At 36.8% G+C, this 13,804-nt stretch overlaps 1 protein-coding gene across 3 annotated transcripts in view; it reads right to left on the reverse strand.

Annotated features, from left to right (window-relative positions):
* Positions 1-13,804, reverse strand: part of DNAJC24 (DnaJ heat shock protein family (Hsp40) member C24) — a 63,191-nt gene that overhangs the window by 17,778 nt on the left and 31,609 nt on the right. For all 3 annotated transcript variants that reach the window (XM_082343906.1, XM_082343908.1, XM_082343907.1), the window contains exon 3: positions 3,375-3,513. In XM_082343906.1, coding sequence (XP_082200032.1) covers positions 3,375-3,513 — 139 coding nt within the window. The remainder of the gene's footprint in view (positions 1-3,374; positions 3,514-13,804) is intronic.

The following is a 13,804-nucleotide window of genomic DNA, read 5'->3' on the forward strand; positions in this document are numbered from 1 at the left end:
ACAGATATTATTCATACGAACATTTTATAAATCCTAAAAAGATTTTCCAAAGTGTTCATCTGGTTGTATGAAGTGCAAAGCCTAACCTTGAATAACTACATGCCTTTCAAGGGAACCTGGGAAGCAGTCTTTGGAAGCATCCTTAAAAACAATAAGGTAAATATGTCCAACTGGAACTAACTGATTAAATTCACTAGTTAACACTGCTTTCAAAATGTATAATATCTGGGAACTGAATATTACTAATCTTTTATTAGGTTTGCTTTTCTAATGAGCCTGGCCAACACTGCCCTAAAATGTCAACCAAGAATACAGAAGTGTAAATGAGGGAGAAAAAACACAGGTACTTTACTTTAGGTCACCTATCCTAGACTATTTCTTTTGATAATTTCTTTTGTGAAGCAAAAAATATGGATTTCAAGGGCTCCTTTAAACGATCTTTTACAGAAATAAATGGTTGTAGGTAATACTATGAGGCTTTCCTTACAAAAGAGCACCAACTTTGAGCTGTGAAATATGAGAAAGTGTTCAACATCCGCCAATAAAACATCTCCTGCCTCCTTCCCAAGTATATAGAACACAAACTTATTTTATACTATACGTTAATGCAGGGCAGGAAACAAACATATTTAAAGCACACACCATGAAAAGAAAGTTCTACAATGAACTATCACCACATGCAAAAAGGGTTCTGTATAACAAAGCTATTTCCATGTCCCCAGGGGGTGACCCAGAAAAAAAGAGTGCTTTGACCTGGTTATAACAACTTCTCTCTCTCTTGGTAACCTATCCTGGTCTTCAACAAATTATCACTCTCAAAGTTTTTCCTTCTATCAAATCTAAATCCTCAGTGTTACATGTTCAAGTTCATTTCCTTCTTTCGAGGAGCCACTTATTGAAGATGGGTAAAGAAGGAAAAATTAATGTCGGTAATCAAGAGAAATGACAATACAAAACCAGGTTTATTATGAGATTTTTGAAATAGCTCTAGTATGAAAGGCTTAAAACCAGCAAGTTGTATCTGGATAAGAAACTTCTATTCCCTATCTAAACAGCAAGCCAATCTCAATTTAAAACTGAAACAAAGCATTCTCACTATTTGGAGCCTCTGGTAATGAAGGAAATATTTAGATCTGAGGTACTAAAATGTCATGAAAATTTGTATTTCTACTGTCCTTCTAGAAAAGCTCACCCGCCTGAAAAACATGCAAAGCAGACAGACATCATATAAATTCCCAGAAGATCTGCCTATTTATCAGAATCATGAATCAAGCCCAATCTCACTGTATTTGGTTTGTCTAAACTTTGTTGTGACCTCATCAATGAGTTACACGAATCTCCTGAGATGCAATAGGCTAGAGCTCCTTCCATTAAAACCTCCAAACCAAGGATTCAAAGCTCAAAAGAAATCCACATATCCAAAGACTTCTCAAAGGCAATGAGAAAGGCTTGAAGATGCTGGTTATTCTTCTAACATCTCTTAAACCTCCTTCATGTAATTCTACTGCTCACTTTTAACCCTGCTTCCTATTTCTCCCATTTCTGGTCTTACCCACCCAATACCCTAGCAAGGGAGAATATTTTTTGATTCCTCATCTCTCCCTACCTCTTTTCTCTGTCGACAGTAGATTTCTAGTCAGTTTCACTGATAAGTTCTTAATAATACCAAGCTGTGGAGTGGCAAAAATGCAGAGCGACAGTGCAAGTACACACCCTACACTCCTTAAGATACAGTTTTGTGGATTATCCTCACCTTAAGCAAATCGGCACCCCAGAATAAAGACTGGTAAAGACGTGCAAAGCACCATGAGAGACTGTCATCTACAGTAGAACTTGGTCACTTTAGAAACATAGGTAACTTCTCACATACAATATATCCATGTTTATTAATTTCTACACTTTCACAGAAATTTTACCATGTGAAGCAAGGTCAAAAAGATGTATCTATGGATAGAATTCATCCTCAAATGAAACCACCTCTACATTCTTTTGCCGGAAGTACAAGAATTTACAGAAGAAATACAACATTGGAAAGACGCACATAAATGCACCAAATAGGAGGAGGACCCAATATTCAAGCCATATTTGAAAATTAATCCAAATTCATTGCAAAGGTATATTTATTGGTTTCTTAACATTTTTTAAAAAGTACTGATAAGTTCATCAGTCTTAAAAAAGTAGAAGGGCTTTAGAGATGATTAGTATTATGAAAGTGACTATTAAAAACTAATACTCCAGTACATAAGCAAATTGCTTATGAAGTCTTTCCACAAAGGAGTCACACACTAACTGTAAGAAAGACTTAATTTTATTGATACAACTCCCTCTGAAAATAGATATGGATATTCTATATATATTGTTGGCTTTAACCTATAATGTTGTATCTTAGAAATAAAGCCTTATTTCTCAAATCAAATTTTCATAACCTTAGTAGTAGGAGCCTTACAATCATTTTGTTAGGTTTGATCGTGTACTGGTGCAGGGCATGGGAGGAGATTCAATAATCAAGTACAGAGACAGTGAGCTTTTATCAACACATGTGAGTCAATGCTGAGCCTGGTGCGCTATGGCAGAGTGCAATTGAGTGTTTTCCCCACAGGCTGTGGCTGATTATTGACTCCCCCCATTAGCATGTAGGGTGCATATTGAAGGTTCAGATAGAAGGCTGAGGGACTCCTATCCCAAGGCCAGTGCTGAAAGACAGCCTATCACTTCGTGTAACTGCAGTCCATGTGTGACAAACCTGACCTATATTTGTCCCTTTCTTTCTCACAAGAGCTTGTCACTGTTTTAAGAAGCTATTTTCTAAAATGCATAAAAGAAATGACTTTTAAAATTGCTTAGGAAATATGCATTCCTAAGATATCATTTATAGCAATCTTACAAGGAATATAGTTTATCCAGGAGATAATCATGAAAACCTAGCCTAAAACAAGTTTAGAGACAGCAAAGAGTGCTTTAAGATGTTATCCTTTATAGTATCTTCCTATAGATTGTCATTTATACAGTATATAGTCTTAAAAGTACTCAATGAAAATTTTAATCAGTACATAATTTAAATTAATAAAAAGAAGTTTTTAAACATAAAAAACATATTTATTAGGAATGTGTAATTAAGCATTTTTCATTAGTTATAAAAAGTAGCTTTCATGGCTTCACAAGAAGCCACATGCTAGTAGTTTTGCTGACTTCTCAATGGATACACAGTAATCACTACTAAGAATAGGGCATAATTAAAAACAGTGACGGAGGGAAGGAGTAAAGGAGGCAATAACAACTTGGTGCAAATGCTGGAAAGCGTCCCCCAGAAATGGCTGCAGACTGTGCTTCACAGAGCTGCCAACGTGCTGGGGCTCCTCACCACAAGTACCTACCATGCCGCTGCAGGTCATACTCTTTTTTTGTCTCTTCATTCCCTAGAATTTTCCATGCCTGATCAACTTCGATGAACTTCTGTATACATTCCTCCACTGTTCCTGCTGGTACATCTGTACTTTGTTTATCTGGATGATACTGCCAATCAAAAACAAGGGGGGCAGGGTGATGAGTAGAGAGGGTCGGGGGGGGAGGTTTAGGTTAAAAAAAACCCTCTAAATCTGAGCTTTAGTTAAGAGAGAAGGTAATGAGAAGATGAAAACTAAGATGCCAAGCAACGAGACAACAGTGTTGGGCACCGGAGACAACTGCCAGGTTAATTAGAGCACTGGAGTAGCTATAAATCCACCAGTGACATGATCTGTCACAATGTGCAAAGACAGCATTTTCTGGATAATCTGCTGATGGAATCACTGGTCTCATGGACAATTTACCCAGAGAGGATGACTAACACAAACAGAAATAGGTACATGCAGACAAGCAGGACCTGACAGAGGAAGAGTACAAACTCTACAGAGTATGAAGCTCTCCTTATACAATATGCTTGGCTGTAGATATCATAACAATGGACTACCAGCTTTTCTTTCGAAATTATACAATTATTACTTTAAATTAAAACACTTCTCATCTTCTGGCTCAGCCCTGAAGATTTTAAAGTTAAAAATCCCCAAACACAAATTTGTATTGAAAAATGGTTATTTTAGGGCAGATTTGTAAGAAACAATTTTGAAGAACTCAATAAAACATTTGAATACAAATTAATTCATTAGGAAATCTTTCTTACATTTGTTTTCATGCTGAACTTTCCCCACACTGCTGGTGATCCTCACTAGCAGAGCAAAGGCTATTGTTATATTTGGTTGCCCAGAAGAACTAATGAACATCATGTATGCTGGGAGAAAGATTATAGGGCAAACAAAGAGAATCAGGCTTCCATTTTCCCTCTGGGAAACTATTTCTCTTCTTCTCCTCCTATGCCCAAATCTATCAGCTATTAATATTTAAATATTTAAGCTAATTAATATGACGACTGAAGAAAAGGAAACTTAGGCTTTATTGTTTCATCTTTTTTAGGCCATGATTTATCGAATGATGCTCATGAAAGTTATTCCCATACTGAGGTTTAAGCAATCCTTAAAGCTAGGATATTAAGTAATGTACCAAAGCCAAAATAGAGTAGGCTATCTTAAGTTCTCTACCTAACCCTTCTTCTAACACTATGTGAAGAAGTTCTGTATAACAAGTTTGGTATGAATCAATGTTATTTCATGCAACATGCTCAAATACACCACTAGTATGCATTTAAGATGGATGTATCAATACTTACACGTGAAAACGCAATCTCAGTATGCCGCAAACATTGAGCAAGGCCCTAGAGAAATCATTCTAATCTAACAGCTGTATCACAGAAGTACAGACTAGAAGATAGGTAATTTCTAATAGGCCACTACAGAAACCAGTAGTGGTTGGTACAAGGAACAGAACACACTGGACTAATTATACACCAACCAGACCAAGAAAGCCCTACAAAACCAAGAATTAGTTCCTGACTGCCCAAAACTAAAAGCTATCACTAAATTTTGAGTCATGTATCAGTTCTATGGTAGTCAAAGCACAATTCAATCATTTTCCCTAATTTGGTATTTTCCTATTATTTTAAGTAAGTAATTCACCATCTGAGGCTTTTAGATCTATTCTGTTGTGCTAACAGAATGCAATAAATTTTATGCTGTGATATAGGTTTTAATTAAAAAATGGAAGTTATAGCAAGAAAATAAGTATGTCATTTGGGGTACCAAAAGCCTCAGTCCAATCTGCTTTGACAGCAAGTTCCAGAACAAAATGAAGGTCTAAAAAAGATAATATTCTGCGGTAGGCAGATAACAGCCCCCAAAAATATCAGGTCCTAATCCCTAGTTCCTGTAAATGTTACCTCATTTGGAAAAGGGGTCTTTGCAGACGTGAATTAAGTTAAAGATTGGTAAGATTATACTGAACTGTCCAGGTGGGTCCTAAATATAATCAAAGAATTTTTATAAGAAAGAGACAGAGGGAGATGTGACACACAGAGGGGAAGGAGATGTGAAGACTGTGCAGAGAGCTTTTAAGTACTGGCCTTAAAGACTGGAGTGATGAGACCATAAGCCAAGGAATGCTGGCAGCCACGAGATGCTAAAAGAGACAAGGAATGGACTCTCCCCCTAGAGCCTCTAGAGGAATGGTGGCCCAGCCAATACTTTGATTTTGGCCCAGTTATACTGATTTTGGACTTCTAGCCTCCAGAACTGTGAAAGAATAAATTTCTGTTGTTTTAAGCCACCAAGTCTGTGGTAATTTATTTCAGCGGCCACAAGAAATTATACACAATCTAAATACATCTACGGTTTAAAACTAGAATATAACAGACACAACAACTTCTAAAGATATTTCAATTAAAGGTCTATTAATAAAATGGTGTCATTATTATGTACATTTTATATATATATAAATTTAATTTATTTATTTAATTTATTTATTTTTGGCTGAGTTGGGTCTTCATTGCTGCACACAGGCTTTCTCTAGTTGCAGTGAGGCGGGGCTACTCTTCGTTGAGGTGCGCAGGCTTCTCACTGTGGTGGCTTCTCTTGTTGCAGAGCATGGGCTCTAGGCGTGCGGGCTTCAGTAGTTGTGGCACAAGGGCTCAGTAGTTGTGGCTCACGGGCTCTGGAGCACAGGCTCAGTAGTTGTGGCACACGGGCTTACTTGCTCCACGGCATGTGGGATCTTCCCAGACCAGGGCTCCAACCCGTGACCCCTGCATTGGCAGATGGATTCTTAACCACTGTGCCACCAGGGAAGTCCATTATGCACATTCTTAACTTAAAATCTGCAAAGATTCTTTATTGCGCACAAAAATCAAGCCTCTAATACTAGGTTCCAAGACTTTCTGATCCCAATGAATGTTAATTTTTTCCTACTATTTCTATATTGGAGCCCTCCCATGAGAGGTAGGCTCAAGCATTCACTAGCACCACAAGGACCACAGTCATTTTCCTCTGTTGTCAAGGCTTATTTTATTTTATTTTTTAAGGTTTTTTTTTTTTTTTTTTTTTGTCTGTGTTGGGTCTTCATTGCTCCGTGCAGGCTTTCCCTAGTTGCAGCGAGCGGGGGCTACTCTTCGTTGCAGCACGGGCTTCTCATTGCAGTGACTTCTCTTGTTGCAGAGCACGGGCTCTAGGTGTGCAGGCTCAGTAGTTGTGGCACATGGGCTTAGATGCTCCACGGCACGTGGGATCTTCCCGGACCAGGGCTTGAACCCGTGTCCCCTGCATTGGCAGGAGGATTCTTATCCACTGCACCACCAGCAAGGCCCGTCAAGGCTTATTCTTTGCTCTTCTTTACTTTGAATCCCACTAGCCAAACTTTCCCACTGTTGAGAGCCCAAAGCTATTCCTACTTCATTCACTCAATGACCAAATGAAAGACAGAAAATCTATAGCATCCTGTGTTCCAGGGGCTGGCTTACTAACTGAGGAGCCAGAAACAGCCACAAAAAGATAGCATGCGCTTCCTTACTTTAGAAAAATGGCAGCTAAATCATACCAACAGCAGGGAGTTCTGAGGAAAACACTCACCAATCAAATACAGAAAATACTGATACTCTTAATTAACAGAATAGGTATGTACTAAAATCAATGTTGCAAAGTTCATTTATTTTAACTTCTATTTGCTACCAGTACTAAACTGAAATGCATTTTGCTGGAATTGGAAGAACTTAAGTCACCTAGAAGCAAGGAACTCAAAACTAAGAAATCAGCAAATCTTTCAACAAATAATTGGAAAATTAAAGTTTAAGAAATTACCAATTACAATAGCCTCAAGGGCAAAAAAAGGGAAATAAATGGAAAGAAATAATATGTTCATGATGGGAAGATCATGTCCATTTTTCCTAAACTGATACAAAAATTTTATGCAATTCCTATAGAATTCCAGTGAGCCACTTTGAAGGAGTAGACAAGATGATTATAATATTTACATGGAAAAACAAAGGCTCTAGAACAGGCAAAAGAATCTTCAAAAAGTACAAAGTTGAAGGACTTAAATGATTTCATGACTTAATATAAAGCTATGGTAATCAAGACTGTAGTACTGGCATAAATATATACAAATAGACAGTGGAACAGAAGAGTCTAGAACTAGACCATATGTATACAGTCACTTGATTTTCAACAAAGGTGCCAAGGCAGCTTTCAATTGGGAAAGGACAATCTAGAACAAATGATGTTGAAACAACTGGATGTCCATGTGGAAAAAAATTAACCTCAATCCCAATCTCATTACATACACAAAAATTAATTCAAGATGAATCATAGATATAAATGTAAAACACAGAACCATAAAGCTTCTAGAAGGAAACACAAGAGAATATCTTTGTCCCTTGGCAGGGACTGCTTTGACAAAAAGCACAAACTATAATGAAACAAAATAGATAAACTGAACTTCATCAAATTTTAAAATTTTCTGCTCATCAAAGATACCATTAAGAAAGTAAACAGACAAGCCACAGTCTGTGAAAAAAATACTGGCTAAATAATTATCTAACAGAGGACTTGTATCCAGAATAAACAAACAAACAAACAAAAATCCTATAAATCGATGGTAAAAAGACATACTAATTAAAAGTCAGGGGGAAAAACTTGAACAGACGTTTTTCAAAAGAAGACATGAATAGACAATTACACACGAATGTACATTCAAACCTTTTCATTAGTTATCAGGAAAATGTAAATTAAAATCACGAGATACTTTTAAACACCTAATAGAATAGCTCAAATAAAAAAGACTAATGGGGACTTCCCTGGTGGTGCAGTGGTTAAGAATCCACCTGCCAATGCAGGGGACATGGGTTCAAGCCCTGGTCCGGGAAGATCCCACATGCCACGGAGCAGCTAAGCCCGTGCGCCACAACTACTGAGCCTGTGCTCTAGAGCCACGTGCCACAACTACCAAGCCCGAGTGCCACAACTACTGAAGCCCGCACGCCTAGAACCCGTGCTCCGCAACAAGAGAAGCCACCGCAACGAGAAGCCCGCGCACCGCAACGAAGAGTGGCCCCCGCTCGCCGCAACTAGAGAAAGCCCGCGTGCAGCAAAGAAGACCCAAGGCAGCCAAAAATAAATAAATAAATACATAAATAAATAAATTTATTTTAAAAAAAAAGACTGATGACACTAAATGCTGATGAGAATATGGAATAACTGCAACACTCATATGTTGCTGGCAGGAAACAATTTGGCAATTTGTTATAAACAAACACACATATCTACTCTGTGGTCAAGCAAATCCACTTCTGGATAGTTACCTAAGAGAAATAAAACATAAAAATGTATGTCCACAAAAAGACTTATCAAAGAATGTACTAACACTCTTATTCATAACAACCACAACCTGGAACCATAAATGTCTATCAATAGGAGAATGGATAAACTATAGTATATCCATAGGGGAATACTATTCAACAACATAAAAGAAAAAAACTATGATACACTCAATAATAACACAGATGAATATCTAAAACATTATGTTGGGACTTCCCTGGTGGTCCAGTGGTTAAGATTCCACGTTTCTGCTGTAGGGGGCATGGGTTCAATCCCTTGTTGGGGAACTAAGATCTCACATGTCCTGGTGTGGCCGAAATTAATTAATTAATTAAATATTATGTTGAGCAAAAGAAGCAAGAACAAAGGGTACATAGTATATGATTACACTGATATGAAATCCAAATTCAGGCAAAATTAAATCTATACAGTTGGCCCTCCATATCTCTGGATATGCCATTCTATATAAAGGACTTGAACATCCTTGGCTTTTGGTAACCTCAGGATGTCCTGAACCAATCCCCCAAGAATACCTAGGGATGACTATAGTGATAAAAGTTAAACATTGGTTTCCAGGTTGGAACAGGGTATAGGGGATATAAATTAACTAGAAAGGGACATTAGAGAATTTTCTGGAAAAACAAATGTTCTGTATCTTGTTTGGGGTGGTAGCAACATGGTATCAAATTTCACTAAACTGAACACTTAATATCCATGCATTTTTCAGTGTATGTTGACCATGTCTCATAGAAAAATACCTTCAAACATGTCTAAATGTTTTAAAAGGAATTTAATGAATCTTTCTAAGCCATAAAGGAAAAATGAGAAATTTCTTTCAATATTAAACAGAAAAGTAAAATAAAAACATAGAAAACTAATGAAAAGACAGATATGAATTAGTGAAAAGTTTGAATTACAGCCTAGTTTATGGAAATATAGTTTTATTTACTTTCAAGTACATATGCCAACCTCCAAAAACTTTAAAACATTTAAAAAAGTTTAGTGTTGCTGAGTACAGGACTAAAGTACATTCAAAATTAAAATGATAAATATGTCACAATACTAAAAATACTGAGAGAGTATCTCTCTGTGATTCTTTATTATAATAGGACAAAGCTGTCTATCTCCAAAGTTTTAGCAAAGTGCTATTTTACTATTCTTAATTGACTTGACACTCACAACTTTATGGTCTATGTAACTGCCTCACATGTGGGGAAAACTATTCAATTATATAGACCTATGGTTTTCAAATCCCCAAGCCACTCATTGAGGATGAGAAAAATGAACACAAACAAAAGATTAAGAAACTGTCTTGATACAAAAATAAAGGATCACTCATGACACTACAAAAGATATACAGAAAATAATTTTTTAACAGAATTGGTATGTGCTATCTACTTCCTAACTGACTATCTAATTGATAACTAATATTTTAATTATGGACTCTTAATTCTGACTAGCTGAGATTTTATGGCAATGGGTTGTTCAATATAAAACATTTTATTTTGACTTTAGATTTTCTCCATAGAGTAAATCCAAGTGCTTTCAAAATTCCTAACTCTGGAGTGACTGTCACATTGTGTCAGCTCAGCGCAACTCAAAATGCGGTCATCAGATTTGCAGCATCAGCATTATCTGAGAGTTCGTTAGAAGATGGCCCCGTCTCAAACCTACAGAGCGGGACTCTAGAATCTGTTTCACTAAACTCTCCAGGCAATTATTATGCATGCTAAAGTCTGAGAAGCACACTGTTAGCCTCTACTGCTTAAAACAAAGAATTATTTGCAAGTCAGAAAATGAGTGCTTGATAAAAATTTCCCCTTGACAGATGCATTCCTCCAAATACTAAAAAAAAAAAAAGTGAGTGACACTCCCTAACTGTTAACCTATAACACCACAAAGAAAATTACATTAAGTGTACCAAGTCAGAAATTTTTCGATATTTGATACCTTTTGTTCAGTAATCATAAATGCCAACCTCTTTATTTCACTGTTTGCACAAATGCCAACTAACTTCAGTGATGAAGAAGCTGATGAAATCTGAACAATATGCAAGTGGTATTTTAACCTGTTGATTTTTTTTAAAGAGGGGGTTATAATTTGTATGAGTCTTCAGCTACTGAACACTGCAATGGTGTCCACTGATAGGTTTAACACAAGTGCAAAGTGTTTTTCTATTAGAAAACACAGAGACAAGTGTTTTTCTACTAGAAGGGGAAAGAAAATTGAAGTATGTGTAAATTGTGAAAAGAGTATAATACAATACATTGTGAAAATTCTAGCAACCTCTAGAAGTTTTTAGTGAAAATTAATATATTCATTACCTCCAAATGACCTTTTCTATTCACTAAGTAATGTAAAGTTGAAATGAAATGGTATTTCTTTACAGTGAATGCTTAAGACAGTTTTATGGTAAATTAACCACTACACAATAAGGTAATATTGGACCTAAACAGAGGTCGATCTGCTTAAATGCCTTTCTTACATTCCTTTTTAAAAGGAAATATTGCTTTATTTTACCAATAGCTTGCTACTTAAACGTTAAATCAAACAAAAAGTTAAGGAGGTCATATATTAAGCCTTTACTACACATTTGTGATTATACTGTTTGGTTAAAAAAATACTGACTGCAAAAAAAAATAACAACTATGAAAAGGACTTCGGGCAAATTTGATTAAACAAAAATTCCCACATCATCATGCTGATATTATCTGATCTACCAAGGTGGCCCCTGAGCATATAGCACTTTGATTTTTCTCTATACATTAACAATGAGTTTAGTACCATTAACAGAATGCTAGCTCTCATCGCTAGTTTCACACTTTCTTGAATTCCAGAACCAAATTTCAAATATCTTCTAAGAGCTATCTTATTAGCACTACAAGTTCAACACAACTAAAACCCAATTTATCATCCAGACTCTAAAATTAGTTCCTTCTCCTGCTGAATTCCTTGTCTGTTAAGACCACCACCGAGTTTGATAAATGCTGAATGAATGCATGAAAGAAAAATACATTTCTTAATAATTGAAGCTACAGTATCAGGGTAACCTCCCTTTTTCTCATCCCATTAAGCAGCAAATTTTGTAGATTCTACCTACATAATGTTCTTTCTATTCCTAATGACAAACCTAGTTCAAACCAACAGTAGCTCCTGCCTAGTCTCCAGCATTCATCTTCTAACAGCTCTCCAGCTCGTCCACCTGCTTCCAAATTCACTCGCCTTCACTTAAAACCCTGACCATGCTATTCTCCACCTCAAAAATTTTAATTGTCCACATATTGCATAATAAATTAGTCATATTTAATCCTTACAAGTAAAGTCCTCCAATAAAAGAACCCAACCTACCATTCAAGCTTTATCTATTACAAGTATAATAGATATGCCATCTATGTCAGTCTAGTCATTCTACACATTCTAGACTAGACCTTCAGATATCACCCCTGAACACTCACACCTCTGTTTCCATGTCTTACTTACGCTGTTGTCTCCAATGGAACATCCTCCAGTAGTTCAAATGTACCTCTTCCATGAGGGTGTGCTTAATATCCCTAGTCAGAGGGCATCACACTAGTTTTGTACATGTGCAACACTGTATCTTAACCGTATCTGTATCTCTTGCCAAGCCCCAATAAGACCAATGCTGAATTTCCATAATATCACAGTAGATACACATTTCCAAACAGATTATAATGCAGAATACTACTGAGGAACTTCAAAATGCAGCAAACATATAAACACTGAATAAAAGCTTATTGTGGGTCATTTTTATTTAGACTTCCCATGCTTTTGTGAGTCCAGTCATCACTACATTTTGAGGCACTCATCACCTCTAAAGATAATAAAAACTCATTTCTTTGCACCTCAGTTGTGAAATAAAATTGAAAAGGTCAAGTTGAGAGAATTATGCAATAGGCATTAGTAAATATGACCACAGTAATATGTGACAACTAAAATAGCATTCCCCAACATTTTTACTGGTGTAGAACTGCTTTTGATTTATCAAAGTATTAAATATAGGCTCCATTAAAATATTTCATGAAAATTAGATTCTTAATCTTTGATAATTTTATAAAAACCAAGGACCTTTTCCCTAAAGTGCTTATCACATCATTGTCTCTCCTCTCAAAAGAACTACAGTTCAGTCAATAAAAGTTAATTCCAAAGCAACTATACCCCAATTAAAAAAGAAAAGTTAATTCCAAATAACTCCACCTCTTTGCTCTTATTCTTTAAACACTATGACAGGTTGCCCTCACCAACACTGCCGAAGCCTTTCCCCACAACTCCACCTTTCCATCTCCTTCTCTCACATAGCACCGTCTTATGCTCGTCTCTCTTCCAATCTCCCCTCAAAACTCCTCCAAAATATGCCCCAGATCCTAAGAGATCTTGTACTGTAACACCCCCCACCCCACCTGAAGTGAACTGGTTGAGTCCTGATTACCTGCTGCAGAGACCAAGGCTCATATTTGAGACCTCACTTTCCTTCCACATCTGACAGAGGTGGGAGGCCTGAATTTCTGCCTGTAGACCCCATTCTGCCACCACCCACCAGAAAAGAAGAATCAAGTGTGGCTGGAAAGAAAGAGGCCAAGGGCATGAGTGCTCCCCACCACTGGGCCTCTGAGGTTTCTAGAAGTTAAGGATGGAGACAACGGGGTCTCTTAGGCAACTAGTAAAGAACTAGGGTTGTAGGAGAGCAGTTTCTCTCTGCCATTTTGCAACACAACAAACTTCCATAATAGCCTTCTACAGAAGGGTCTACCTGGGAAGAAAATAGATGAGGAAACCAGGAAGGAGTACAGAATCACCTTATCTAATTCTCCTCAGGTTCAGGAAAGTCTTCCTACTACACTTCTTGGTCTTGCTTGCCATAATTGGCAATGGTTATTAACCTCTCAAATGTATTATACAACAAGGGGGGGAAAAGACTGTCCTTGGATCATCAATCAGAACAGATAGTACAATTATACATATTAAAACCTAACTTTCCACCACTTTGAAAAACTAGAAATTCCTAAGTTGATATATTTAAAAAACAAAACCAAAACAAACAAAACCCCCCCACA

This window comes from Balaenoptera borealis (assembly GCF_965194805.1).
Source record: "Balaenoptera borealis genome assembly, chromosome: 11".
Lineage (NCBI taxonomy): Eukaryota > Metazoa > Chordata > Mammalia > Artiodactyla > Balaenopteridae > Balaenoptera > Balaenoptera borealis.